General features: G+C 41.6%; 1 protein-coding gene across 4 annotated transcripts in view; it reads right to left on the bottom strand.

Annotated features, from left to right (window-relative positions):
* Positions 1–25760, bottom strand: part of ELMOD1 (ELMO domain containing 1) — a 204686-nt gene that overhangs the window by 27871 nt on the left and 151055 nt on the right. For 3 of the 4 annotated variants that reach the window (XM_077484322.1, XM_077484323.1, XM_077484324.1), the window contains 3 exons: positions 22061–22194; positions 13028–13096; positions 7714–7737 (listed from right to left, as the gene is read on the bottom strand). In XM_077484322.1, coding sequence (XP_077340448.1) covers positions 7714–7737; positions 13028–13096; positions 22061–22194 — 227 coding nt within the window. The remainder of the gene's footprint in view (positions 1–7713; positions 7738–13027; positions 13097–22060; positions 22195–25760) is intronic. The other variant, XM_077484326.1, reaches the window with a different exon arrangement.

The raw sequence follows: 25760 nt of genomic DNA, 5'->3' as shown, positions 1-25760 counted from the left end.
ACACACACACACACACACGGATGCATGGACACACACACACACACGGATGCATGGACACACACAGGGATGGATGGACCCACAGGGATGGACGGACACACAGGGATGGACAGGCATGTCTCACCCTCGGCTTATACACGAGTCAATAATTTTTTCCAGTTTTTTGGGGGTAAATTGGGGGCCTCGGCTTATATTCGGGTCGGCCTATACTCGAGTATATACGGTACTCACCCTATGTCCATGCCAATGGACAGTAAAGTTTTATGGGGAACTGTGTCAAATGCTTTGCAAAATCCAGATACACCACGTCTACGGGCCTTCCTTTATCCAGATGGCAGCTCACCTCCTCATAGAAGGTTAATAGATTGGTTTGGCAAGAACGATTCTTCATGAATCCATGCTGATTACTGCTAATGATACCGTTGTCATTAGAAAAATCTTGTATATAGTCCATTACCATACCCTCCAAGAGCTTGCATACAATTCATGTTAGGCTAACTGATCTGTAATTCCCAGGGATGCATCTTGGTCCTTTTTTAACCTCCCTGGCAGTATGATTATGTCAAGTTTTTGATGCTCAGAGCTTTACATTATTTTGTAGGGAAATTTGACGTTTTAGATTGTAGGCCTGTAATTCTTAGAAATGACATACTTAAATCTGTCCAAACCAGAGTCTAGTAGACATCCCAGGTATGATAAAGATTGAAACACGAAATCATAAATTATATTATAATAAATAAATATAAATAATTATAACAAATAATAATAATATAATTCATTCAATAATGTAATCAAATCAAAAACACTGAAATTTGCTCAGTTGTAGAATTGTCGCTGTTGTCACTTTCAGTGTTTGATGACGAATTTCCCCACGAATCACTATCGCTCAATTCTGCAAGTGATTCTAATTTATTAGCGTTTTTTTCTAACTGGTCTAAAACCACTTTTGATGTAAAGGGATACTTTTTGGTTGCTATGGACACTGTCAAGTTTCCAGCCAGAAAGAACAGTATATATAATATAAAACTGCATGCAGGAGACAGAACAAAGCATTAGGGGCAAAAGATATGTGAAATTATATGAGACATTAATGTAATCTGTAAGATTACAGTGTACTGTATGTGGTTTTCACTTTTTTAATTTGGAGATGGCTCCATCCCCATGTGACGCTTGCAGGGAATGGAGCCCGGCACTGTGATAAATCAAGTGGAGGACACAGCCCACACACACACAGCGGGGAGACATCCCAGGATCCTGGGGACAAAGTAAGTAACTTAGCCTGGATCCTGTGATGCAATCGCGAGTGTGGCTTGGGGTTACCACTTTTGGTAATCACACTTGGGATTAATGCTAGGGAGGTTAAATATTGGTGCTATATTGGTTTTTCTCCAATCAGCTGGTACCATTCCAGTCAGTAGACTGTTCGTAAAAATTAGGAACAATGGTCTGGCAATTACCTGACTGAGTTCCTTAAGGACCCTTGGGTGCAAGCCACCTGGTCCCTGTGACTTATTAATGTTACGTTTTTTCAAATCTATTTCTAATTTTGTCCTCTGTTAGCCATGAGGGTGCTTCCTGTGACGTGTCATGAGGATAAACATTGCAGTTTTGGTTACTGATGCCCCCCCGATTCCCCTCGTGAAGACTGAGGAGAAGAATACATTTAATACCTTCACCATCTCTCCATACTTAGTAACTAGATTTCCTTCATCATTATTTATGGGACTAATATGATCTGACCTCCCTTTTTTACTATTTATGTACTTAAAGAATTTCTTTGGATTTTTCTTACTCTCCACCGCTATGTGCCTTTCGTGTTCTATCTTAGCTTCCCTGATTACAAGCTTACAGTTCTTGTTGTATTCTTTGTAAAGTTGGAATGCTGATGATAATCTCTCAGCCTCCTATTTTTTGAAAGCCTTCTCCTTTGCTTTTATATGCATTTTTTACTTTGGAGTTAAGCCACCCATGACTTTTATTAGCTCTTTTAAATGTACTTCCATTGGGATGCACTGGCTAATGCCCTTATTGCATATGTTCTTAAAGCATACTAATTTATCCTCTGTATTCTTTGTTCCTAAGATTTTATCTCAATTTGTATCTTCTAGCAAGGCTAGTAGTTTAGGGAAGTTGGCCCTTTTGAAATTCAGTGTCTGTGTATTCCCCTTATGTTTCCTATTGGTTTGATTTATACTGAAACTAATTGACCTGTGAGTGAGTGAGTGAGTGAAATATTTGTATAGGGCACAACGCAAACTGAATCACCTCAAGGTGCTGTGATCACTGTTTTCTAAAGTGTCCCATATTCCTACATCTGTGATCAAGTCTGTATTATTGGTAATCAGTAGGTCTAGTAACGCTTTGTTTCTAGTTGGTGCGTTTACCATCTGACCCATGAAATTGTCCTGCAAGACATTTTGGAACTAGCGAGCCTTAGATGAATGCGTGGTTCTTTCCACCCAGTCTATGTCTGGATAATTAGAATCCCCCATTATGATGACACTTCCCTTCATTGCTGCTAATCCAAATTGTGAAAGAAGGTACGCCTAGTTAGGGGGCCTATAGCATACTCCCAGTATTACTTTCCCCTTAGTTTTATCCCTTCACAGCTCTAACCATAAGGATTCCCCCTCCTGGCATTTTTGATATACAGGCATACCCCTCCCCCTTTATTACCCTCTCTATCCCTGCAATATAGGGAATACCCTTGAATGGTTGCCAGCCAATCATCAGAGCTGTTGAACAACAGTACCATCTTGTCCGCCAGACTCCTGGCATTGACACGTAGTTTAGACTGGTCGCATACTGTCTCCCCATTTGGTGTTCTGAGGTTGTAAATGGGACTTGTTACTATACTTACCTTGGGTTTAGGAGCTTTAGTCAACCTACTACTAATGCCCCCAATACTACCCTCTGGAATATGTTCCGTGCTTACTATCTCTAACTCTGGGCCCTCCCATGTGCTTGAGCTCCCTGCTCCCTCCTACAAGCTCCTTCTTCACCTCCCACTCTCTGCACTACTACTGGTGCCTCCCATAGCAACTGGTTCACTGGAACCATAATGCAATGATGCCGGGTATCAATGTAATCTAACAGTATTGAATGTCAGCACACATTGAGGACAACACTGGAAACATTGGGCTGTATACATCAACCACAATCTTGATTTGCGGCAAAACCCCTGCGGACCATCAGTATTTTCTCATGGACCATCAGTGGTCCACAGACTACTGGCGACCACTGATCTAGAAAGAGCCAAAGGCAGAGAATCAGCATGAAAGCAAGGCAAGTTGCATCAGAATGTCAGCAAGTCCACACAGTTCTCTGATGTTGTGCATACCTCCTATAGTCTCAGTTTTTGAACACCAAGAGTTAGCGAAGATGAGTTAAAAGTCAAGCGTTTGTCTTAGCCAAATGTATGCATAGAGAGATCTGGGGCATGAATTAGGCAGATTAGGGGTGGACATACCATTTGTGGAGACTGTACCTTCCATGTCAAGGGTCCATTTAGGGTAGCTGTGGGTTGGAAGATGGAGCTGGGACCTGGTACAGCTAGACAATGCTCACTTCCAGGGCAGGTGAGTGATTTTCAGGAACTGAAACATACAGAATGCTTCTCCCATTTCCCTTTGTCAACATTTAGGTTACTCTTTTATCTATGTATCTATCTATCTATTTATCTTAGAATGTACTAAATCAATGGAATTTTTTCCAACATGTCCTTTCAAAATCCATCAATTTTGCAATCAATTTCTGTGGAGCACGGGAGCCCACACACTGATCGTAATTTGGATTGTCCCTGCTGGACCAATCCTAATTTAATGAATGTAAGGCTAGTTAAAGGACTTCTTCACATGGCTGTATAACAGCGTACGTCCATGCAAGCAGTCCCCTTCATGTCAATTGGGACACAGCAGCTGTGCAGACACAGCCGCTACTCCCAATTTGACATCTGTGTGGGTGCGGGTGCCCTAAACACACACTGTCAAAATGGGAGCAGCGACTGTGTCTGTACAGCTGCTGCATCGCAACAGACATCAATGGGACTGCCTGCATGGGGATGTACAGAACACCTATGCATCCCTGTATGGGATAACACGGCCCTCATACGGGTGTATGCTGTATAAGGCCGGTGTGAGCGAGGCCTTAGTGTTCCCTTGACAGTCTTCCCTTGGAAGACTGTCCACCTACGGCAGGATCTAAAGCTCCTTTCCATACTTTCTATCTGTAATATATTTTCCTGTGTCTTCTTCATTTTCAAAATTGAATTTAATTACTTTTCCTTCCTCCTCGGTCAATTATATTTACAATATATAGTTCACAAATCCACTGCAAAACTACAATAAGTAACACAAAACAGCTCAACAAACAAAAGCACAAATCTTTTAAAAGAGCAATTTTAAAGATGCATTCCTCTTGAGACACTGTGAAATACAAACTACAACAATCTCTTTGAACAGTATTGATGGAATGTAATTAAAATTAAGACATCAACACTTTAAAATGTATATATAACCCAAATTTATTTAAAAAAGCAGTGCTCTACAATTCATCCTCTCGATTTTTCCTGGCGATACTGTCACCAAGATAGATAGTGATGGGAAATCCAAACTTTTACAGTTGTTACCGGAACAAAAGATGAGGGTTAGGACCATTCACATGGGTGTTTTGCCACACTGCTAATCCCAGCAGCAGGAATCGACTGATTTCTTGCTGCTGCTGGGATTGACAGCTGTGTGCGTCCAGCCACAATGGCTTTGCGAAGAAGCATGAAAAGCTTTGGCCACCGACAACTTGCCCTTGCAGTGAATGGGCTTGGCAGCTGCTGCTATCCGTCTGCAGCTGTCAATAGATTCCAGGAACTGGCAAGATGCCCGTGAGAGGAACCTAAATCTTACAGTGGAGCCACCTGTTCCAATGCCCTGTCTAAAAGACGAAATCCTCTCCATTTGTAGAGATTTTCTTTTACCTTTTATGTTGTGTCTCCAGAAGAGAAAGTGAAGTGAAATCAGCAGTGACATAGGTTTTAACCCTTCCGTACTCTATGCTATGCTTAAAAAATAAATTTTGGCTATACATACACTGCAAACTAAGGATTGATAGGAAAGTACTCGGAGAACCATTTTCTGATGCACCAATCTGCAGACGAAGTGAGATCCGTTTTCTAGACCAATTGCAGGATTCTGCTCCTCCTAGGCTGGAAGAGATTTACCCCCAGATTTGTATGGAGCTGGAATTTAGTCTTTGAAGTAAGGGAGTTTAGCAGTGACACATATGGGACAGGTATCACATCTGTTATGCAGTACAGGCATACCCCACTTTTAAGTACACAATGGGGTTTATTTACTAAAGCTGGAAAGTGCAAAATCAGGCTCACTTCTGCATAGAAACCAATGAGCTTCCAGGTTTTATTACCAAAGATTAATTGAACAAGTTGGGGTTAGAAGCTCATTGGTTTCTATGCAGAAGTGAGCCTGATTTTGCACTTTCCAGCTTTAGTAAATAAACCCCATTGTCTACTTAAAAGTGGGGCATGCCTGTATAGTTGGGATTTATCAGATTTCCATAATTTGTATCACTAAGACCTCTTTCACACTGGAGTGCCCGGGTGTCGGCGGTAAAGCGCTACTAGTTTTAGCGGCACTTTACCGTTGTTTTTGTGGCACTTTTAACCCCTGCTCGCGGCCAAATAAAGCGATAAAAGCACCCACAATGCCCCCCCAATGTGAAAGCACTCCTCCTTTCACACTGGGATTGCAGATGAGGCTTTTTTCAGGAGCTATTTTTAGCACTAAAGCGTCTGAAAAACATCTCCAGTGTGAAAGGTGTCTTGGTGCATAAATACTTTATACACCCCTTCCTGTCGATAATATTCCTGCCCAAAAGTGTTTAGCAGTGCTCTACAAAGGGACTGTCGCCTCAAACATCTAGTGAGCATTTATTTGTAATACTATTAAAAAATTTTAAAAAAATAAAAAAGCTACAATTTGAAGTATGTATTTTCTTTTAAATAGTAAATACATTTTAAATAGTTCATACTAGCTATATTTAAAAGCAGCAGGAGAGAGAGAGAAATTAGCAGAGCATGGGGTTTCTCTTTCACTGTCCAATCAGAGCTTGGGATGGGTCATCATCACCACCTTTGTCCAATGAGCAGCAAGGCGATTCAGGAATTAAAATAAACTGAAAGCACATTTTAGGGGTTATTGGGAACTATTCCGGTAGGGTATAGTTAAGTGTTAGGGGTCATTTACAGTGTAGGTGATACGCTGTTTTTTAAGTACTTATAGTGAAGGTGCCAATATTTTACGCCCCTCAGTGTTAGAAGCTCCATTCTAAAAGATCATCAGCGCCCCAACTCGTTTATTTGCTCAGATTTTCTTGAAAACGCAGATTCTGGTGCTGTGCTCTTAGTGCTGAAAGCTAATATACGCTGTGTCAAGGTTATTCTCTTTTTCCCTTTAACGATGGAAGGCCAACCATAAGTCTGGCTTCTTCTTATCTGCATTATACGGCTGGAAGAGTGAGGTTATCTACAATCACTAAAATGAAATTTCAGTAGCAGTGTAGAGACAAGGAATAGGAGCATCCTGGAAAATTCCTTCAACCTTGTTTTTCTTGGACTTTGAATCCTTTTCTTCTCCCATGAACCTCCTATTAAGCAATGCCTTTGCACTTCCTGTTTGCCAAATTATTGTGCTCACTTCAGCCAATATCTTGCTCTTGTCTCTCCTGCTGCCATCTGTATCTCTGCTACCACTCATTACCAACCTTTGCCTTGTTTCTCACTAGGCTTCTGCTTCATCCCAACCTGCAACCACTTGTTATTGACCTTTGGCCTGTTTACTGACTACACTTCTGCTATATCTGCTACTGGATCCTGGCTTGCTCACCTCCTGTGGGGCTATCCTGAGGGACGAAACCTGAACTAACACACAGAAAAACCTCCATCAGGAGCTCTGGTGAATACCAGTTAGTGCTTAGATGCCACACCTCAGGTGAGCCTTCATCATCTGCCAGGGTGATATGCTTTTGTATTTATCATGCCCCAGACAGTGACAGTCTTATCCTGTCAATAGGAACAAAATCTCACTTAGATACTAAAGAGGAGAATCTTCCCCCATCATTTGGGAGGATAATTTCATCCTGCCATCTGGGGAGAAAGTCTTTCCCTATTTCATAGGAAAAAGATTCACTCTAACAACTGGGTAAAAGTCTTCCGCGGCCACCTGGAAGGATGTCTTATCCTGTCACCTGGGAAAAAAAGTCTTGCTCCGCCACTTAGGAAGATGTCTCACCCTGTCAGCTTGAAGGACAGTCTTGCTGTCACCTGGGAGCAAAGTCTTGATCGCCAGTTGTGAAGATGTCTCACCCTGTCACCTGAGAACACAGTCTTGCCCTGTCACCTCAGTGGAGAGTCTCACCCGTCACCTAGAAGTAGAATGTCACCCCTGTCACTTGGGAGTAGGGTATCACACTGAGACCTGGAAAGAGAGTCTAGCTTTGCCTTTTGAAAGGGACGCCACAACATTTTTCTCTTTTGTTCAATTTTGTGGATAGCAAGCTCCTGAGATATCTACAGGTTATACAATTTTTGAAGTCTGAGCAGGGCTTTGCATCTAAGCTATTAAGATTGTTACTAGTATCACAAGTGAATGCATCTTAAAAATAAGTCAGCAAAAGAGAACAAAAATCAAAGCAAAACTGAAATTATACCTGACTTCTTCTTTACTGATATCCCTTTAATTGAGAAATATAACACAGAAAATAATAAAGCAACCAAAATAATGTGTACAACAAATATAAGAACTAAATAAATGGCTACATAATTTTAGCATGAAAAAAATAACAGGAAATAATTAAAGTGTATGTAAACTCTAACAGCAAATTTCTCTTCTTTGCTCCCTTTTGGTCTGTTAAATACACAATTGAAAGCCTTTTGTTATATGTGTTTGATACCTTCAAAGAAATACCTTTTGAACCTGCCAGAAATGTTGCAAGCTAATAACTTGCGCTGCTCTCTTATCAGTTACATTATTCCCAGCCATATCTGGGAACTACAAAACACCTCCGCTATGCTATGGAAGGAGGCGAGCAGGGTGGATATAAACCAATGATTAAAAAATATATATATATATATATATATATATATTTTTTTTTTTTTTATTTAAATCCGATTTTTTTTATTTTTTTATTTTTCTTTGATTTTTATCAAATTTATTTTAATAAAATGCTTTTGGAGTAAAAATCTATCTAAAGATAGTTTTCTAATTAAGATACATTAATAATTTAGTTTATTCAGCATGAAATTAAGCTTCGTTATGAAGCATAAGGCTGTATATTCTGCAATATTTCCATTTTTGGTAAACTCGTTTAATAAATCCAAGCTCTGCAAGCTGAGATAACATGCACTGCATTGATGCATTCACACAATGTTACAGTAACTATGAGATAAACCAAAGTTCAGGAATATTCCTTTAACTCATTGTTTTGCATATCTATGTACACTACAAACTGTATGATTAAATCGGTTCCATAATATTCTAAATAAGAAACCTTAATTTTGTTTGCAAATATTAAAGATTCTAACTACCAGCAAGAATAAGTCCTTACATTTAAAGAGTGCCTGTCATTTCAGATCCATCATGGCAGCGCCTGATAGTGGTCATCCACTCGCTTCCGCCACATCCCTCACCTTGGTGTGCCACTGCCGCATCACCAGCCGTCCCATTAAAGTGAATGGGACTGTCAGTGAGTCACCGCAGGTCAGAGGAGGATCTGCTGCGGGACAGAAGTTGCTCTTTAAAAATTATGATTTAAATCAAGTAGATATAAATGAAGCCTTTTTACTAGTGGTTTAAATCATGATTTAAATCGACTTGACTTAAATCAAATCCACCCTGGTGGTGAGGGCAAGGTGTTCTGTAGTCTGGTCCTAAGGTAACTACGCTGCTCCTCCATAAACACAGTACAGTGAATAAGCGTTGTCACCCTAGGACAGGAAGTGTGTTACTGGAATTATCATCTGGTGAAAAAAAAAAAAAAGACTGAAAGAAATAATAATAATGCAGCTGGCATCTTAGAATGGATAAGCTGCAAATTACATTTTTGTTCTTAGTGTAAAAAAGCTATATGGACCTATAAGCAACTAATTAAGCTCAAGATGCCTTTCAGGCTGAACAATAACAATATAGCAATTATGTTGTTATATAAAATCATAATACAAATATTATAAATATATACAGTGCCTTGAAAAAAGTATTCATACCCCTTGAAAATGTCCACATTTTGTCATGTTACAACTAAAAACGTAAATGTATTTTATTGGGATTTTATGTGATAGACCAACACAAAGTGGCACATAATTGTGAAGTGAAAAAGAAAATAATAAATGGTTTTTATTTATTTTTTACACATAAATATTTGAAAAGTGTGGTGTGCATTTATATTCAGCCCCCTTTACTCTGATACCCCTAACTAAAACCAAGTTGAACTAATTGCCTACAGAAGTCACCTGATTACTAAATAGAGTCCACCTGTGTTTAATTTAATCTCAGTATAAATACAGCTGTTCTGTGAAGCCCTCAGAGGTTTGTTAGAGAACCTTATTGAACAAACAGCATCACAAAGGCCAAGGAATACACTAGACAGGTCAGGGATAAAGTTGTAGAGACGTTTAAAGCGGGTTAGGTTATTAAAAAAAAAGCTTCGAACATCTCACAGAGCACTGTTTAATCCATCATCTGAAAATGGAAAGAGTATTACACAACTGCAAACCTACCAAGATATGGCCGTCCACCTAACCTGGCAGGCAGGTAAGGAGAACATTAATCAGAGAAGCAGCCAAGAGGCCCATGGTAACTCTGGAGGAGCTGCAGAGATCCACAGCTCAGGAATCTGTCCACAGGACAACTATTAGTCATGCAATCCACAAATCTAGCCTTTATGGAAGAGTGGCAAGAAGAAAGCCATAAGAAGTCTAGTTTGCAGTTCATGAGGAGCCATGTGGGGGACATAGCAAACATGTGGAAGAAGGTTCTCCCATCAGATGAGACCAAAATTGAACATTTTGCCCTAAAAGCAAAATGTTATGTTTGGCGGAAAACTAACATTGCACATCACCATGAATAAACCATCCCCACCACGAAACATGGTGGTGGCTGAATCATGTTGTGGGGGGGTGGGACTTTTCTTCAGCAGGGAGGGGGAAGCTGGTCGGAGTTGATGGGAATATGGATGGAGCCAAGTACAGGGCAACCTCAGACGAAAACCTGTTATGCTGTGTACACACGATCGGAATTTTGGTCGGAAAAAGCTCTGATGGTTTTCCTGATGGAATTCTGACGGACGGGATTTCGCTCAAGCTGTCTTGCATACACACGGTCACACCAAATTCCGACCATCAGGAATGCGGTGATGTACAACGGGACTAGAAAAAGGAAGTTCAATACCCAGTAGCCAATAGCATCTATCTTGTAGTTGAATCTGAGCATGCGTAAGTTTTTGCGCGTTGGAATTGCAGACACACAATCGGAATATCTGATAGAAAGTTTTTCCATCTGAAAAATTGAGAACATGCTCTCAAATTTTTGCTGGCGGGAATTCAGCCAGCTAAATTTTGATGGAGCATACACACGGTCGCATTTTCCGATGAAAAGCTCTCATCGGTCTTTTGCTGGCCGAAATTCAGATCGTGTGTACGTGGCATGAGTCTGCAAAAGACTTGAGACTGGGGAGGAGGTTCACCTTCCGGTAGGACAACGACCCTAAACATACAGCCAGAGCTACAATGGAATGGTTTCGATCAAAACATATGCATGTGTTAGAATGGCCCAGTCAAAGTCCAGAACTAAATCCAATATTGAGTTGGTGGCAAGACTTGAAAATTGCTGTTCACAGATGCTCTACATCCAATCTGACAGACCTGTGAAACAGCATTCAGGATATCTCTGTAGCATTCAGGATATCTCTGTACCTGGACCAGTCTTCCAGTCCCTGCTGCCGAAAAACCCTCCACAGTATGATGCTGCCACAAGATGATGATTGGTGCCTGATTTTCTCCAGACATAACATTTTAGAATTGAGTTCAACAGTTCAATCTTGGTATCATTAGACCAGAGAATCCTAATCCTTACAGTTTGAGAGTCCTTTAGGTGCTTTATTTTTGCAAATTCCAAGAGGGATTTCATGTGTTTTGCACTGAGCAGAGGCTTCCGTCTAACCACTCTGCCATAAAGCCCAGATCGGTGGAGGGCTGCAGTGATGGTTGTCCTTCTGGAACTTTGTCCCATCTCCATACCAGATCTCTGGAGCTCAGTCAGAGTGACCATTTAGTTCTTGGTCCCCTCTCTTACGAAGGCCCTTCTTCCCCGATTGCTCAGTCTGGCTGGGCGACCAGCTCTTGGAAGTCTTGCTTTGTGCCAAACTTTTCCATTTGGGAATTATGGAAACCACAGTGTTCTTGGGAACCTTCAGTGCAGCAGATTTTTTTTGTAGCATTCCCCAGATCTGTGCCTTGCAAAAATCATTCCTCTGAGCTCGGCAGGCAGTTCCTTTTACCTCCATGGCTTTTACTCTGATACAGTATGCATTGTCTGCTGTGAGGCCTTATAGAGAGGTGTGTGCCAATGTGATATTTCAATTTTTCCTTTTTCATATACTTGCAAATATTTCTATAATTCTGTTTTTACTTTGTCATTATGGGGTACTGAGTACAGATTAATGAGAAAAAAAATGAATTTAAACAACTGTAGTATAAGGCTTCAACATAACAAAATTGAAAAAAGTGAAGGGGGTCTGAATACTTTATGAACTTTATGAATATATATCAAAGCGCTCCTATAAATAAGTGTATCTGTATTACATAAGCACTAAAATAGTTATGGTATAGTTATTCATCAGTAAAGCAGGAAAACCTTTTAATTTGAGCAGAAAACATTGGCTTGCTCTATGTCCTAAAATCTGTGCATCATCGCCAAGCTAAGAACTTTCTACAATTTTATATTTTGAATAGGCTTTAGAGCAGCCTTTCTCAACCAGGGTTCCTTCTGAAATTGCTAGTGGTTCCTTAAGCAGTAAACAGTATAAGAAGGCATACTTTCTACTGATCAACATTGTAAATGTTCAACTCCCCTGCTACCTTCAGTGTAAGGGGACACCTATCCTGCTGACCACCATTGTACAGGGAAACTTTTTATCTATGATTTTCAATGTATTGGACCACTTTTTCACTGCCCACTCCATTGACCACCACTGGCAACTAGTTCCTGGGGGTATTTCTTTGATGGTCAAAACCAATGTACCATCAGTTGCTGATATAATCATTTCTAAGCAGGGGTTCCCTGAAATCCATACTTCAAGTGTCCCCCCATGTTAAAAAAGGTTGAGAAATATGAAGGTATCCATTGCTGACCTACTTCTGAAAATACATGACTGGCTGTCTCTGGCCCAATGCCTTTGGCAACCAAAGTCACAATAAAGTTAGGGGACTATGGGGTTTATTTACGAAAAGGCAAATCCACTTTGCACTACAAGTGCAAAATACAAGTGCAAAGTGCACTTGAAATTGCACTGAAAGTGCACTTGGAAGTGCAGTCGCTGTAAATCTGAGGGGTAGATCTGAAATTAGTGGAAACGCTGCTGATTTTATCATCAAAACGTGTAAGCGAAAATGCTGTTTTTTATTTTCCCCGCATGTCCCCCTTGGATCTACAGTGATTGGATGATAAAATCAACAAGCTTCCCCTAATTTCAGATCTACCCCTCAGATTTACAGCGACTGCACTTCCACGTGCACTTTCCGTGCAATTTCAAGTGCACTTTGCACTAGTAGTTTGCACTTGTAATGCAAAGTGGATTTGCCTTTTGTAAATAACCCATGTGTTTTTTTTTTAGAAGGAAGCACCAGCGATAGCTTAGCTCTTTAGAAAAGGTTTTCTTTTACAATCATTAATATTAACCACTGGCAAGTTAGAAGGAACAACTTTTGTTTTATCCACACAATACAAAAATGCAGAAATAAGATACGCACCTGCACTTGGGTTGAAGAGAATCAGATAATATTTGAAGAGCTGTAGCGGGATCTTTCTCTGCAAAGTATCTAAAATAGAACAATACAAAAGCACCAATTTAATCATAAAGTATACCTAGTCCAACAGAGATAATGAAATACAGCACCTTGTTGGGTTATATGTTAATAAATTTACATAATTGCTAATTTACATATTAGCTCACTGTCCCTCCAAAATCCCAAGTGCCAATAATAGAGAAGAAACATGTTTTATCTAAAAATACAACTGACACCATGAAACTTTTCTCTATGTTTAATTGTAGCATTACCATTATACCTACCACACCAGCCTTTATTTATTAGGACACAGTAGGCATTTTCTGTTATCCAGCAATACCATGAGGTTCTCTGCTCTGAACACCAGGATGAACAAATATTATGTAAACATATAAGGCGTTCATATTCTTACTTGAATCTTGATGTGATTTGTATATTTCTTACAGATCTGTGCAGTAATCCAGTGTGAATCTTCTCCCATGTGCAGGAGCTTCCTGTAATAAATACTGCACATGGCTACCATCTCTCATTGTGCAGGGTGATGGGGCTTGTCTCCACCCCTTCCTGTAGTCTTTTGCAGACAGCATTGGGTGGAGTCTGATAGGTCCCTCTCATGACATATGCATAGCGGAGTGGACACTGGCCTGTCATCTGCCTGCTCAGCTGGGAGATCCCCTGCCGAGCAGGTGGATGTGGACTACAGAGAACGCCCATGTGAAACCAGCCTTTGCGGTAACACAGAAAGTGTTCAGGGGAAGCTCTGAAATTCTGACAAGATCAACAGGTTTCTTCGTGAAAATGTTTTTTTTTTTTTGGCTCTCTTTAGTAGTGACAGGTACACAACAGCCCAAGAACTAAGGGTTTTTTTTCACTGCACTGGATGTAGAAGAGAATCCAGTACAGTAAATATTCTACCCACAGAAATAACAGGCAGCCATGGCCCAGACACCGCTTACAGTGTTTAGGCTGTGGCACCACATTTCCCTGTATGCCCAACTGTGAAGTGTGAATGTAGCCATTTAGTCTAGTATGTTCACATATTTAGACCTAACAAGCTATAGGAGCTTGACAGGTCAGAACCATTTGCCAACATCCATAAACTGCAGCAGCGAAAACAAAGTAAGAGATGACCAGAGCAGTTTCTAAAAGTTAGAAAATCAAGCACTGAGTCCATAGTACCACAAATGTGTGCTGTTGATAAAAGGACATTTGACAGTTCCAGGTGCTGTGAAGGACACTTGGAGCAGTGAACATTCAAGACAAAACCACCAGAAATGACCGATTGTCTCTCCGAGGTCCTGAGCGCTGTCATTTCTGGTGGTTTTGTCCAGAGTAGTGTCTCCCTACTTGCCAGAAATGTCCTTTGTGGACTTGGGCAGCAGGGTTAGCAATGCTAGAGCACTGTGTGTAGTGACCAACCTGCTTTTTTTTTATCTATTTGTAACAGGTAGAGCAGTTACCAATCACAGCTCTACAATGCTGCCTGTCCCTGCTGCCCAGAACAACAGATGTTTAGAGCTTTTTCATTCTGGAAGCACTGATCAGTACAGAGAACCTTTCCTATCAGTCTAAAATGCAGACATGGTATGTGTAGTCATGTGCAACCAGCCTATTTAATGAATGACAGGCTGATGGCTGCATGGATCTTTACGTATATCCCAGAGCATACATCCGTGCGTGATCAATACACGACTTCAAGCACAGTCTGTCTGCATTTGGAATCATGTATCGGTCCCACACAAATGTACACCCAGGGATGTGCATTAAGCACTGATATTACCAATAATACTGTGTAAAACACACAGTTTTTGTTTCAATCTTTTTTTTTGGGTTTAAAAACGGTGTCACCCACGCAGGAGCTAATCGTAAACATGGAAAACACTGCACAGAATAATGGAAAGTTTGGGATGATAGAAAACAAACAATAGGTTATCAAGGTTCAGTATAAGGGGTATTTAGGTTCTCCAAGGTAAGGATGATTGCAAAGTGTGGGCAACACTGCGACTTGTGTAAGGATAGAAAGTAGGGTGTAAAATGGGGTATCCCCCGAGCAACCGGGACACAAAAAAAAACAAGATTTATAGATATCTGGGAATGGGTGGTTTCATAAAGGCATGCACATAACAGAACCAGGGTTCCCAGACTTTGAGAAACGTTGTCTGTGCATCAATGAGGACATTAGAAAGCTTCTCATTAACTATCAGTGTATTCATACGTGCTTTTACTTCATGGGCATCGACTCTGGATCTCTCGACTCTAGCTATAATCTGTTCATGTGCTGTAAAAAAAAAGTAGCAGGCTTTTGCTGGGATATGGTGAGTCCTGGGGCTATGTGACTTAGGAGAACTATCCTGGTATCTTTTGGGATACTAACATGGAACTGAGTTGGGCTACAGCCTTGTACACACTAGTATTTTTTTTAGTCATTGGCGGAGAGTAAGGCTGCTTTCACACTGCAGCGGGAGCGGCGTCGGCGGTAAAGTACCGCTATTTTTAGCGGCGCTTTACCGTCGTTTTAGCGGCGGTGTGCGGGCGCTAGCGGGGTGGTTTTAACCCCCGCTAGCGGCCGAAAAGGGGTTAAACCCGCCCGCAAAGCGCGGCTGCAGCGGCGCTTTGCCGGCGGTATTGCCGCGGTGTCCCATTGATTTCAATGGGTAGGAGCGGTTTAGGAGCGGTGAATACACCGCTCCTTCACCGCTGCAAAGATGCGGCTAGCAGGACTTTTTTCACCGTCCTGCCAGCGCATCGCTCCAGTGTGAAAGCCCTCCGGCTTTCACACTGGAGTTAAAGGGGCCGTTTTTTTTCAGGCGTTACACAGGCGCTATTTTTAGCGCTGTAACGCCTGAATACCGCCCCAGTGTGAAAGCAGCCTAATGATTGGAAGCCGGTCGACAGACCTTTTTCTGTCATGACCCTTTGACAGAAGCTGGCCGAACGCAGTACATTTCTTTTCAACTGACTGATGCCGTCCGTCATTCAGCCCGTGTGTACTAGGCTTAAGACTGAAGATTCTGGACCATGATGATATTCGATTCAGACAGGACCACCTATGTGACCACAGCCCCTAAAATCTTTTAAAAGATTGATGTGCCATTGGATCAAAATGATTGAATCTGCAGGCAATCGAAAAGTTATAACCTCCCTTCTGATCAATTTAGACACCATATTGATCACTTTGATTAAATGGAGTCAACTGGCCAGAGCAGAATATAATTGATCATTTAGAATCAGTCATCAGCAAATGAGAAACTTTGTTCATGAATACGGTCGTGTTTCAATCGATCAGACTTTGAGAATACATGGTGGAAACAGAGATGCAATGGGTCTATTCACATCTTTGCGTTCATGGTCTCCTAAAATGCACCTTACCAGCATGTTAAAAGCACATATAAAATAGTCCCCTTTAACCACTTCCACCCCTTCATGACCAGACCGTTTTTTTACAATTTACTGTTGTCCTATTTTAACTGGTAATTGCAAATTCATGCAAAGCTGTACCCATCCAAAATGTATATACTTTTTTTCACACGAATAAACATTTCTTCTGCTGGTATTTGATTACCACTGAGCTTTTTATTTTTTGTGAAAAAAAGACCAAAGACCAAAAATGTAAACAAAAAAATATATGTTTTACTTTCTGCTATAAAACATATCGAAGAAAAAAATTAAAAAATCGAATACCTTCATAAATTTAGGCCAAAATATATTCTGCTAGAAAAAAAGTATTTCTGATTTCTGCTGATTTTGTACATTTGCCCACTGACAAAGAAACGATCAGTCTATAATTTTAATGGTAGGTTTATTTTATCAGTGAGAGACAGAAAAACAACAAAAAAATCCAGAAAACGCATTTCAAAAAAGTTATAAATTGATTTGCATTTTAACCACTTAAGCCCTGGACCCTTTGGCTGGCCAAAGACCAGAGCGATATGGCACTGCGTTGCTTTAACTGACAATTGCGCAACATTGACGTCCTTTTTTTTCCCACAAATAGAGATTTGTTTTGGTGGTATTAGATCACTTCTGCGGTTTTTATTTTTTGCGCTATAAACAAAAAAATTGCGATAATTTTGAAAAAAATGCATTATTTTTTACTTTTTGCTATAATAACTATCCCCAAAAAATATATAAAAAAAACATTTTTTTCCACAGTTTAGGCTTATACATATTCTTCTACATATTTTTGGTAAAAAAAATAAAAATGAAAATCGCAATCGCATTTACAAAATAGGGTTTAGTTTAATGGCATTTTTATTAATCATTTTTTTTTTTATTAGTAATGGCGCGCGATCAGAGATTTTTATCATGACAGTGACATTATGGCAGACAGATCGGACACTTTTGGCGCGATTTTGGTACCATTCACATTTATACAGCGATCAGTATATTTAAAAATGCAAGGTTAGCCACTAGGTGGCGCTGTAGGGGTTAAATGTGGGGAGGGGCTGTGTGTGAAACAACACTGATCACCGCTCCCACTTACACTGGGACTTCCCTATGGTTCCCCAGGGCGTCAGAGGGGGGCGGAGCCACCCATTTACGTAACCGGCTGGCCCCGCCCCTCTGACTACAGGGAAGCCATAGGGAAGACCCCGTGCGTCAGAGGGAGGTGGGGTCCCCCGGGAACATCACGGTGTTGCCCCGCCCTCAGTTATAAAAGATTTGTCAAAGCGAAGACACGTCATACGGCGGGTGCCTTCCATGGAGGCGGGTCGGTCGTGGGTTTTTTTTTCTTTTTTGGTCTGTCGGCGGAGCAAGAGAAGAAGAAGAAGACTTCGTGGGACATTTTTATTTTTTTATTGTTTAATAAAGGACTTGCCCCAAGCTGTGTCATGTCATTTTTACAATTTTCACACTTTCTTTGTGAAATGGTAGGGGTAAATTTGTACCCCGTTATTTCACAAAGGGGGGGGGAGGCCAGAATCTGTGGGTGCCCTTGTTAAAGGGGGCTTCCAGATTCCAATAAGCCCCACCGCCCGCAGACCCCCACAACCACCAGGCAAGGGGTGTGGGGATGAGGTCCTTGTCCCCATCAACATGGGGACACGGTGCTTTGGGGGGCTGCCAGGTTGCGTGCTCGGATAAGGGTCTGGTATGGATTTTTGGGGGGACCCCCACGCCATTTTTTTTACAATTTTGGTGCAGGGTTCCCCTTAAAATCCATACCAGACCCTTTATGGCTTTTGAGGGGATCCCCCACACGACATTATGTTTTTAAATTTTGGTGCGGGGTTCCCCTTAATATCCATACCAGACCTGAAGGGCCATGTATGGAACTTGGGGGCACCCCCACACAATTTTTCTTTTGAAATTTTGGTTTGAGGTTCCCCTTAATATTCATACTAGACCCAAAGGGCCTGGTAATGGACTGTGGGGGAATCCCATGCCATTTTTTTCAATGACTTTTATGTGTATTGCCAGGACCGACAATTCATTATAGCCACGGGTACTTTTAAATGACTTTGTTTCCTTTAGAAATGTAATTTTGCTCTCGGACTGTTCTAAACACTGGAAACATGCACCACTTTACAGGCATACTATAGACACCCCCCCCCCAGGAATGAAATTTAAAGGAATATTTCACTTTTATAGTTTCACTTTAAGCATTATTAAAATCACTGCTCCCGAAAAAACTGCAGTTTTTAAAACTTTTTTTGCATTGATACATGTCCCCTGGGGCAGGACCCAGGTCCACAAACACTTTTTAGGACAATATCATGCATATAAGCCTTAAAAATTAGCACTTTTGATTTCTTCCATAGACTTTTAAAGGGTGTTCCGGGGCTTTCAAATTTGCCGCTAACACCCCAAATTGTTCACTATTCGGCGAACACCAAATGTTCGAGTCGAATGTAAGAACATCGGGCTCATCCCTAGCCATGAACCATTGGCCGGGACTTGCTGACAGACTCCTGCTGTGTACAATCACTGTGGGTGCCAGCGGGAGGGGGAGGGTGTCACAGGGCAATATACAACACCGCAGCATATCTCATTGCTGTATATTTCCATTAATTAAGTGTATGTTTTGTATACTTCAAATAAAGTTAGCACAAAACAAAAAAGGGAGCTGTGTGATGCGTTGAATTGTGCACCACATTGCCCCCTGCTGCAGCTGGCAATGGAGAGCTGTCGAGCTGTTCACCGCTGCAGCAGTTCTACATTACTGTGTGAATACAGCCTAAATACTATGTAACTGTTGGGCTGTGGTGTGCTATGCTTTTTAAAAGTCCTGCTTGCTGCATCTTCAGAGCATTTTGTGAAAAACACACCAAAAACGCAACTCGAGTGCATTTTTTTGAGTCACATGGACATTTTTCCCAGGTGACTAGGGACAAAATGCATGCAAAACGTATGAAAAATGCAGTATTATATGCATTTCATTTTAATGCAATGCATTAGAGTGATTGTAAGGTCAAACATGTAATACTTACCTGCTCTGCGCAGTTTTGCACAGAGCAGCCCAGACCCTCCTCTTATTGGGTCTCTCTTCGCTGCTCCTGGCCCCTCCCTCCTATTGAGTGCCCCCACAGCAAGCAACTTGCTATGGGGGAACCCGAGCCGAGCTGCAGCTCTGTGTGTCCATTCAGACACTGAGCTGCCATTCAGCCCCGCCCCCTCTCTCTCCTGATTGGTTAACTGACTCAGGAGGGAGAGTCCTGGATGGCTGAGGGACTCGTGGACATCACTGGACAGAGATGGGGCTCAGGTAAGTATTAGGGGGGCTGAGGAGAGCTGCTACACACAGAAGGCTTTTTATCTTAATGCATAGAATGCATTAAGATAAAAAACCTTCTGACTTTACAACTTCTTTACAAACTCGCCAAAAAAGTTATGCATTTTACAACGCACAGATGTGAACAGCTTTAACCATTGATCTACATTTACTTCCACATGTGTGGCATATCTATCGAATAGTTTGTCGACTATAGATCAATTATTCCTATGGTAAGAGAATGATCAGAAAATAAATCATGCATTTATCTTGTATGGCCACGGTAAGACAGAACAGAACTCCTGACCTGTTTATATATAAACAAGTTCATTTACAAATTGTGTTTTCATCTTTTTCCTGCAAAACCCTTTTAAGTGCTCATGCACACGGACGTTTTAAAAAACTGGCTGCAAAGCTAGCTCCGACGCCTGGAAAAATCGTCATTAAAAACTTGATTTTTACAGCGTTTTGCATTGCCGTTTTTGCGCGTTTTTTAGCGTTAGCGTTAAGTAGCTGTTTTTAAGAAACACATCTCTTGGCTATAGGACTCAGAAAACAAAGAAAATATGTTGCGCGTTTGTGCGCGTTTTTGCGCGGTTTTCCGCGATTCGCGTTTTTACAGCTCTAGCTCCACGCCACGGAACGCACTGGTCCTGGGTTTTTTTTACAGCTTAAAAACGCCTATGCCATTTGCAGCTCAAAAACGCCTAGGTGGGCATGAAGCCATAGACTAACATGGACAGGCCTTTTTAAGCTGCAAAAAAAGCTCAAAAAAGCGGCTGTAAAAACGTCCGTGTGCATGAGGCCTAATAAACATGAAATGTCAGTGCACACAATGTTTCAGATCAGCCTGTAACAATTATTATCTCAGGGCTCGTTCAGACTTATGCTGTGTACACACGAGCGGAATTTCGTCGGGAGCTTTTCATTGTATATTCCAATCGTGTGTATGGCCCATCGGACTTTTTACATCGAAATTTCTGATGGACCTAGAATGAGAACATGTTCTAAATTTTCCTATCGAGAAAACCGCTCGTCTGTATGCTGTTCCGACAGACCAAAAAATGACGCATGCTCTGAAGCAAGTACGAGATGGAAGCTATTGGCTACTGGCTATTGAGCTTCCTTTTTCTGGTCCTGTCGTACGTGTTGTACGTCACCACGTTCTTGATGGTCGGACTTTGGTGTGATCATGTGTATGCAAGGCAGCTTGAGCGGACTTCTGTCGGAGAAACCTTCAAAGTTTATTCGACTGAAAAAACGCTCGTGTGTACATGGCATAATTGCTGCACTGCAAGGCAGTGTCTGATATGCGGTGCAGTGGGACTAGTGCATCTCACGGTTCATTTTTTTTATTTTATTGAAATGTTATAATGTGACATTTCATAGACTTCTATCGGCCAGTGTGCAATGACCAGTGGAGAAAAGTACTGCACACAGTGCCTTACTTCACTGCACCTGGTATGGTTTAACCCTCCAGGAAGGGGTGCACGCCGCTTGAGCGCACTGGCTATTGAACTTCAATTTTCTCGGCTCATTGTACGTCACCACGTTCATGACAAGCGGAATTTCCGACAACATTGTGTGACCGTGTGCAATGGAAGACAAGTTTGAGCCAACATCTGTCGGAAAAAATCCCACGGACTTTGTTGTCGGAATATGCAATCGTGTGTATGCGGCATTAGTGTCCAATAGGCTGCCGCAATCCCGCTATAAGTTGCTGATCGCTGCCATTACTAGTATAAAAACAAAAACAAAATTCCAGTGTATATCCGATAGTTTGTAGAAGCTATAACTGTTGCGCAAACCAATCAATATATGATTTTTTTTTAACCAAAAACATGTAGCAGAATATATTTTGGCATAAATTTATGAAGAAATTTGATTTTTTTAATGGATATATATTTAAAAAGAAAATAAAAAATATTGTTTTTTTTTTATTTGCCAGACTTTTTTGTTTATAGCGCAAAAAATAAAAAACACAGTTTTGGTCAAATACCACCAAAAGAAAGCTCTCTTTTGGGGAAAAAATTACCATGTAATTGTCAGTTAAAGTAACGCAGTGCCGTATTGCAAAAAATGGCCTGGTTCTGAAGGGGGTAAACCTTTCCGGAGGTCAAGTGGTTAAGGTACTGTAATAAAAAAAGGCGTTCATTGAAAAGGGCGAAGCAACCACATACAGCTTACCAATGTGATATCAGAAAAACAATACAGATAAAAGAATAACTGATGTTCTAGTTTCTGCATATATTGCACATCTATCTACAAGTTGCACATATACTTACACCAAATTGTAAAGTCCCAAGAGACCCATTCCTCTAAAATCTGTTTTTGGGTCATCTCCTTGGAAACCGATTTCACACCATTGCTTAGAGACCCGCGCATCCAGCGGAACACCAGGTTTCAGCATTTTCCACAGCTGTAGATTACAGATGAATCATATCACAAGATGTTGCTATGCTTCTTATCCAGAACACATACATTAAATAAAACATTTATTCCAATGCAATCCACGGCCATCAAAAGGAATAACAAGCAGCTAATGAATAAAATTTATCTTAACCCAGAAACAAAAGTTGAATAATATATTGCAGCCTACTAATCTTTAGTTGCGGTGGCTAAATACATTTTTTGTCTTTAATCTTTATTGCCCTTTGTTTTTATTTGGTGATCCTGCCAGTAACACACTTCCAGTCCCAGGGTGACAACACTCACTTATTTACTTGTACTGTATCTATAGAGTTGTCACAAAAATTGTGGTAGGATTACAGATCACCTGCCACTCCTCTCCCCGACTCCACAACATGAAGGGGGAAGTTGTTCCACAGTGCTTTGAAGTTTTATAAAACAGCTTAAAGGGGAGTTCCCGGCTTTTTTATGTTTATTAAAAGTCAGCAGCTACAAAAAGTGTAGCTGCTGACTTTTAGTAAACAGACATTTACCTGTTCCATGGTCCAGCGATGCGTCGTTCCTCTCCCCGTCCTCTCCGCCGGCGCCTCCATTGCCACTCTGGGCACCCGGCCGTGACAGCACGGCGCATGCACGAGTCGCGCTGCGCTCCCGGAGAGGACAGGCGATCTCCAGGGACTTGTCACGTGTCCCAGGAGATCGCCTAGAGGGAGGGGCCGCTTAAGGCGAAAGAAGGAGTCTCCTTGGCGGTCCCTGGACGGAAGGAGGAAGTGGGACAGGACGTCCCACTCCTAACGAAGCCCCCACTCCCCCTCCAAAAAAATGAAATGCCAAATGTGGCATGTAAGTGGGCGAAGACTGCTTAAATCGGAAGTTCCACTTTTGGGTGGAACTCCGCTTTAAGGCTTTTTGCACACTGCAGCTTGAAAAAACTCAGTACAGATTATTTTTTTTACTGATCTAAAATACAGCCCATTAATTGTACTGTGACTATAAACTCAGGTGCATAAGCAAGCACTGTGCATTTTTCTGTAAAAAAAATAAAATAGAAAAATCAGCATTTTTGGTCAGTAATTTACGCCTCATGCACACAAATGTGCACAAATGCCCATTTACATATTGTGCAGATCAAGAATGTAATAATACATTTTCCTGTATTTGCGCAAAATTGCGCATATACGTGAAAATACATACAAAAACAGAAAAAAATAACCAAAGTGCCAAAGATAAATAATAATAACAGTCCAGTTATACAAAAAAATGCCTGAAAAGTAGATAGAAGAGGCCTAAAAGAGGAGTATGTTTTTTTTTTTGCTTTTTGTTTTTCTTCCAGAATCATACTTACCTAGGTACTAGGTATATGCTGTATCTGTCCCCCGCCAGCTATAATAATGAGAACCGAGCGATCAAACACCGCTGATCACTACATTTTCAGAGCTCCCTGGGCTTTCTGCTCTACCCCCTGCACTCATTGGAGCACTAGGATGTGGAGGGGGCGGGAGCAGTCATTTCAGGATCTCTGCAGATTGCTGAGAGGCTGAGCCAGGTGCCGGACCAGGCATGTGGGCAGATCCCGTCTTCATTGTCGTGATCTTTCCTGCGCCTGGACTGGCTCTGTGACATCAGCTGACAGTGTGCTTGAGCCCACTCTCTGCTGAAAATAGGTCACAGGAGTGCAGAACGAACTGCACTCCCGTGATCCATAGAAGTACAGCCAAACAAGCTTTGGCTGTACTTCTCCTTTAAGATAGTACTGCAGAGAGTATAGGGCAGCACTGATTTCTTACAGGACCAAGAGGTATTTCAGTGTATTTATTGATCGAAACAATACATTTTCAATGGTACATTTAAAGTACCAAAATGGAGCCAATAAGAGAAGCCTGTTGTCAGGTTTTACATACATTTTTAAGACCAACTCTGGGAAACCTGAAAATCCTCCCTTGCAGTAGGTTGTACCAGTACATCAAGGATTAATTGTTTAGTCTGGGAAGACTAAAATCCCCTTTACTTACCTGATCCTCCGCAACCCCAGCAGGCGGTGCTTCCACACATTCCGGCGGTGAGTTGTCCTTCTGTGTCATCGCTATGGACTCTACATCAGTCTTGAAGATGTCAGGACCTTAGGCTGCTGGAGCGTAGGGAAGAAGACACTGCAGGGACTGGTCTAGCAGCGCAGAGGAGCAGAAGATCTAGCAAATAAATCTACCTTAACAAGTCATCTAGATCTAATTATCTAATTATGAGTAATTAACCCTTACAGCAGTGGTGGCCACTCATGCAGGGTGCACAGGCACCACCCCCCACCCCCAAATCCATGCACCCGGCCCCCTAATCTACATGATGGGTGCCGAACGCATGGATTTCTATGAATAATTTTTTTTTTTTTAGAAGCACATGATTAGAGCCTGGGTGTCTAATTGGCTTCTAAGCATGGGTTTAGAGCGCAGAGCACTGCGCCCGGAGCCCACCCTGTTGCGTGACATTAGTGAATTATTATTCTCTAATGTCTTCCTGTTTCTCCTCCCCCAGCCAACCAGGAAGCGGGTTTCAGGAAGTGAGACCCCATTGGCCAGGAATCCTAAGACCCCATTGGCCAGGAGTCCGAAGACCGGAAAGAGAAGCGTAGGCCGGGACACGTGACCTGCACATGGTAAGTGTGGGGCTGACGGTAGCCTGGTGGGTGAGATGATCAGCCGGCCGGTTGGGAGGGGAGTGGTGTTGTCAATGGGGTGCAGTGGCGGGCTGGAGTGATGTTAGGGGTCTATGGTCATATGGTCAGGTCTGTCTGCCCCCCCCCCCCAACCGATGGAGCATCAGCCACCACGGCCTTACAGTATGGGCACAGCTCTATTGCAAGAGATCATTTTCAAGTTTCCTGGAGTTGAGCTTTAAGTATATCTATCACCTGTTAGGCCTTGTTCATATATGGTGTACTAAAGCGCATGCCTGTGGAGGGCTGTGCTTACCCACAAGAGGATGCATAGGTGGTGTTCTGTGTGGGCCAAGACACAGAACTATGTGTTTTTTATGCTTTTTGCAGAAAAGTAATATAGTCCATTTAACATGGTTTCCTATGGGACACGTTCACATGTATGCTTTTATCAGCTGCGTTTTTGGAAAGGGTCAGGGACCTTTAAAAGGACAGTGCGTTTTTGGTTCAATAGATCTCAATGGAGAAGATGCAGAAAAGCATGCAATGCGTTTTTGCCGCAACTTGCATTTTTTAATCCACTGCACAACAACAAAAAAGCATAAACAAGTGAAAAATGCATCAAAAACATGTGAGCAAAAAAGCAAAATTGCACTGCAAAAAGCACTGACAAAACGAATCAAAAGCAAACTGCATAAGCGTGAACCAAGCCTAATGGGGGCTTGGCCGAGTGTGCAGAATCCAGAAGGTTTTTTTGTTCCATAATGTAGTATGCAATAGGTAAAAAAAAAACCTTCTGCCTTTAGAACCACTTTAACTTATAAATTTTATTTATTCCAAGGCAATCCACTACACTTAAGAGAAAAAAAATTACCATAATAAAAGGAATAAAAAGCAGCTAATGATTAAGTACCGTAAATGGTTCA

The sequence above is a fragment of the Lithobates pipiens genome, unplaced genomic scaffold (assembly GCF_037356315.1).
Source record: "Lithobates pipiens isolate NorthernLeopardFrog02 unplaced genomic scaffold, aLitPip1_a1.2 Scaffold_16, whole genome shotgun sequence".
NCBI lineage: Eukaryota > Metazoa > Chordata > Amphibia > Anura > Ranidae > Lithobates > Lithobates pipiens.
This window is presented reverse-complemented; position numbering and strand designations above follow the sequence as displayed.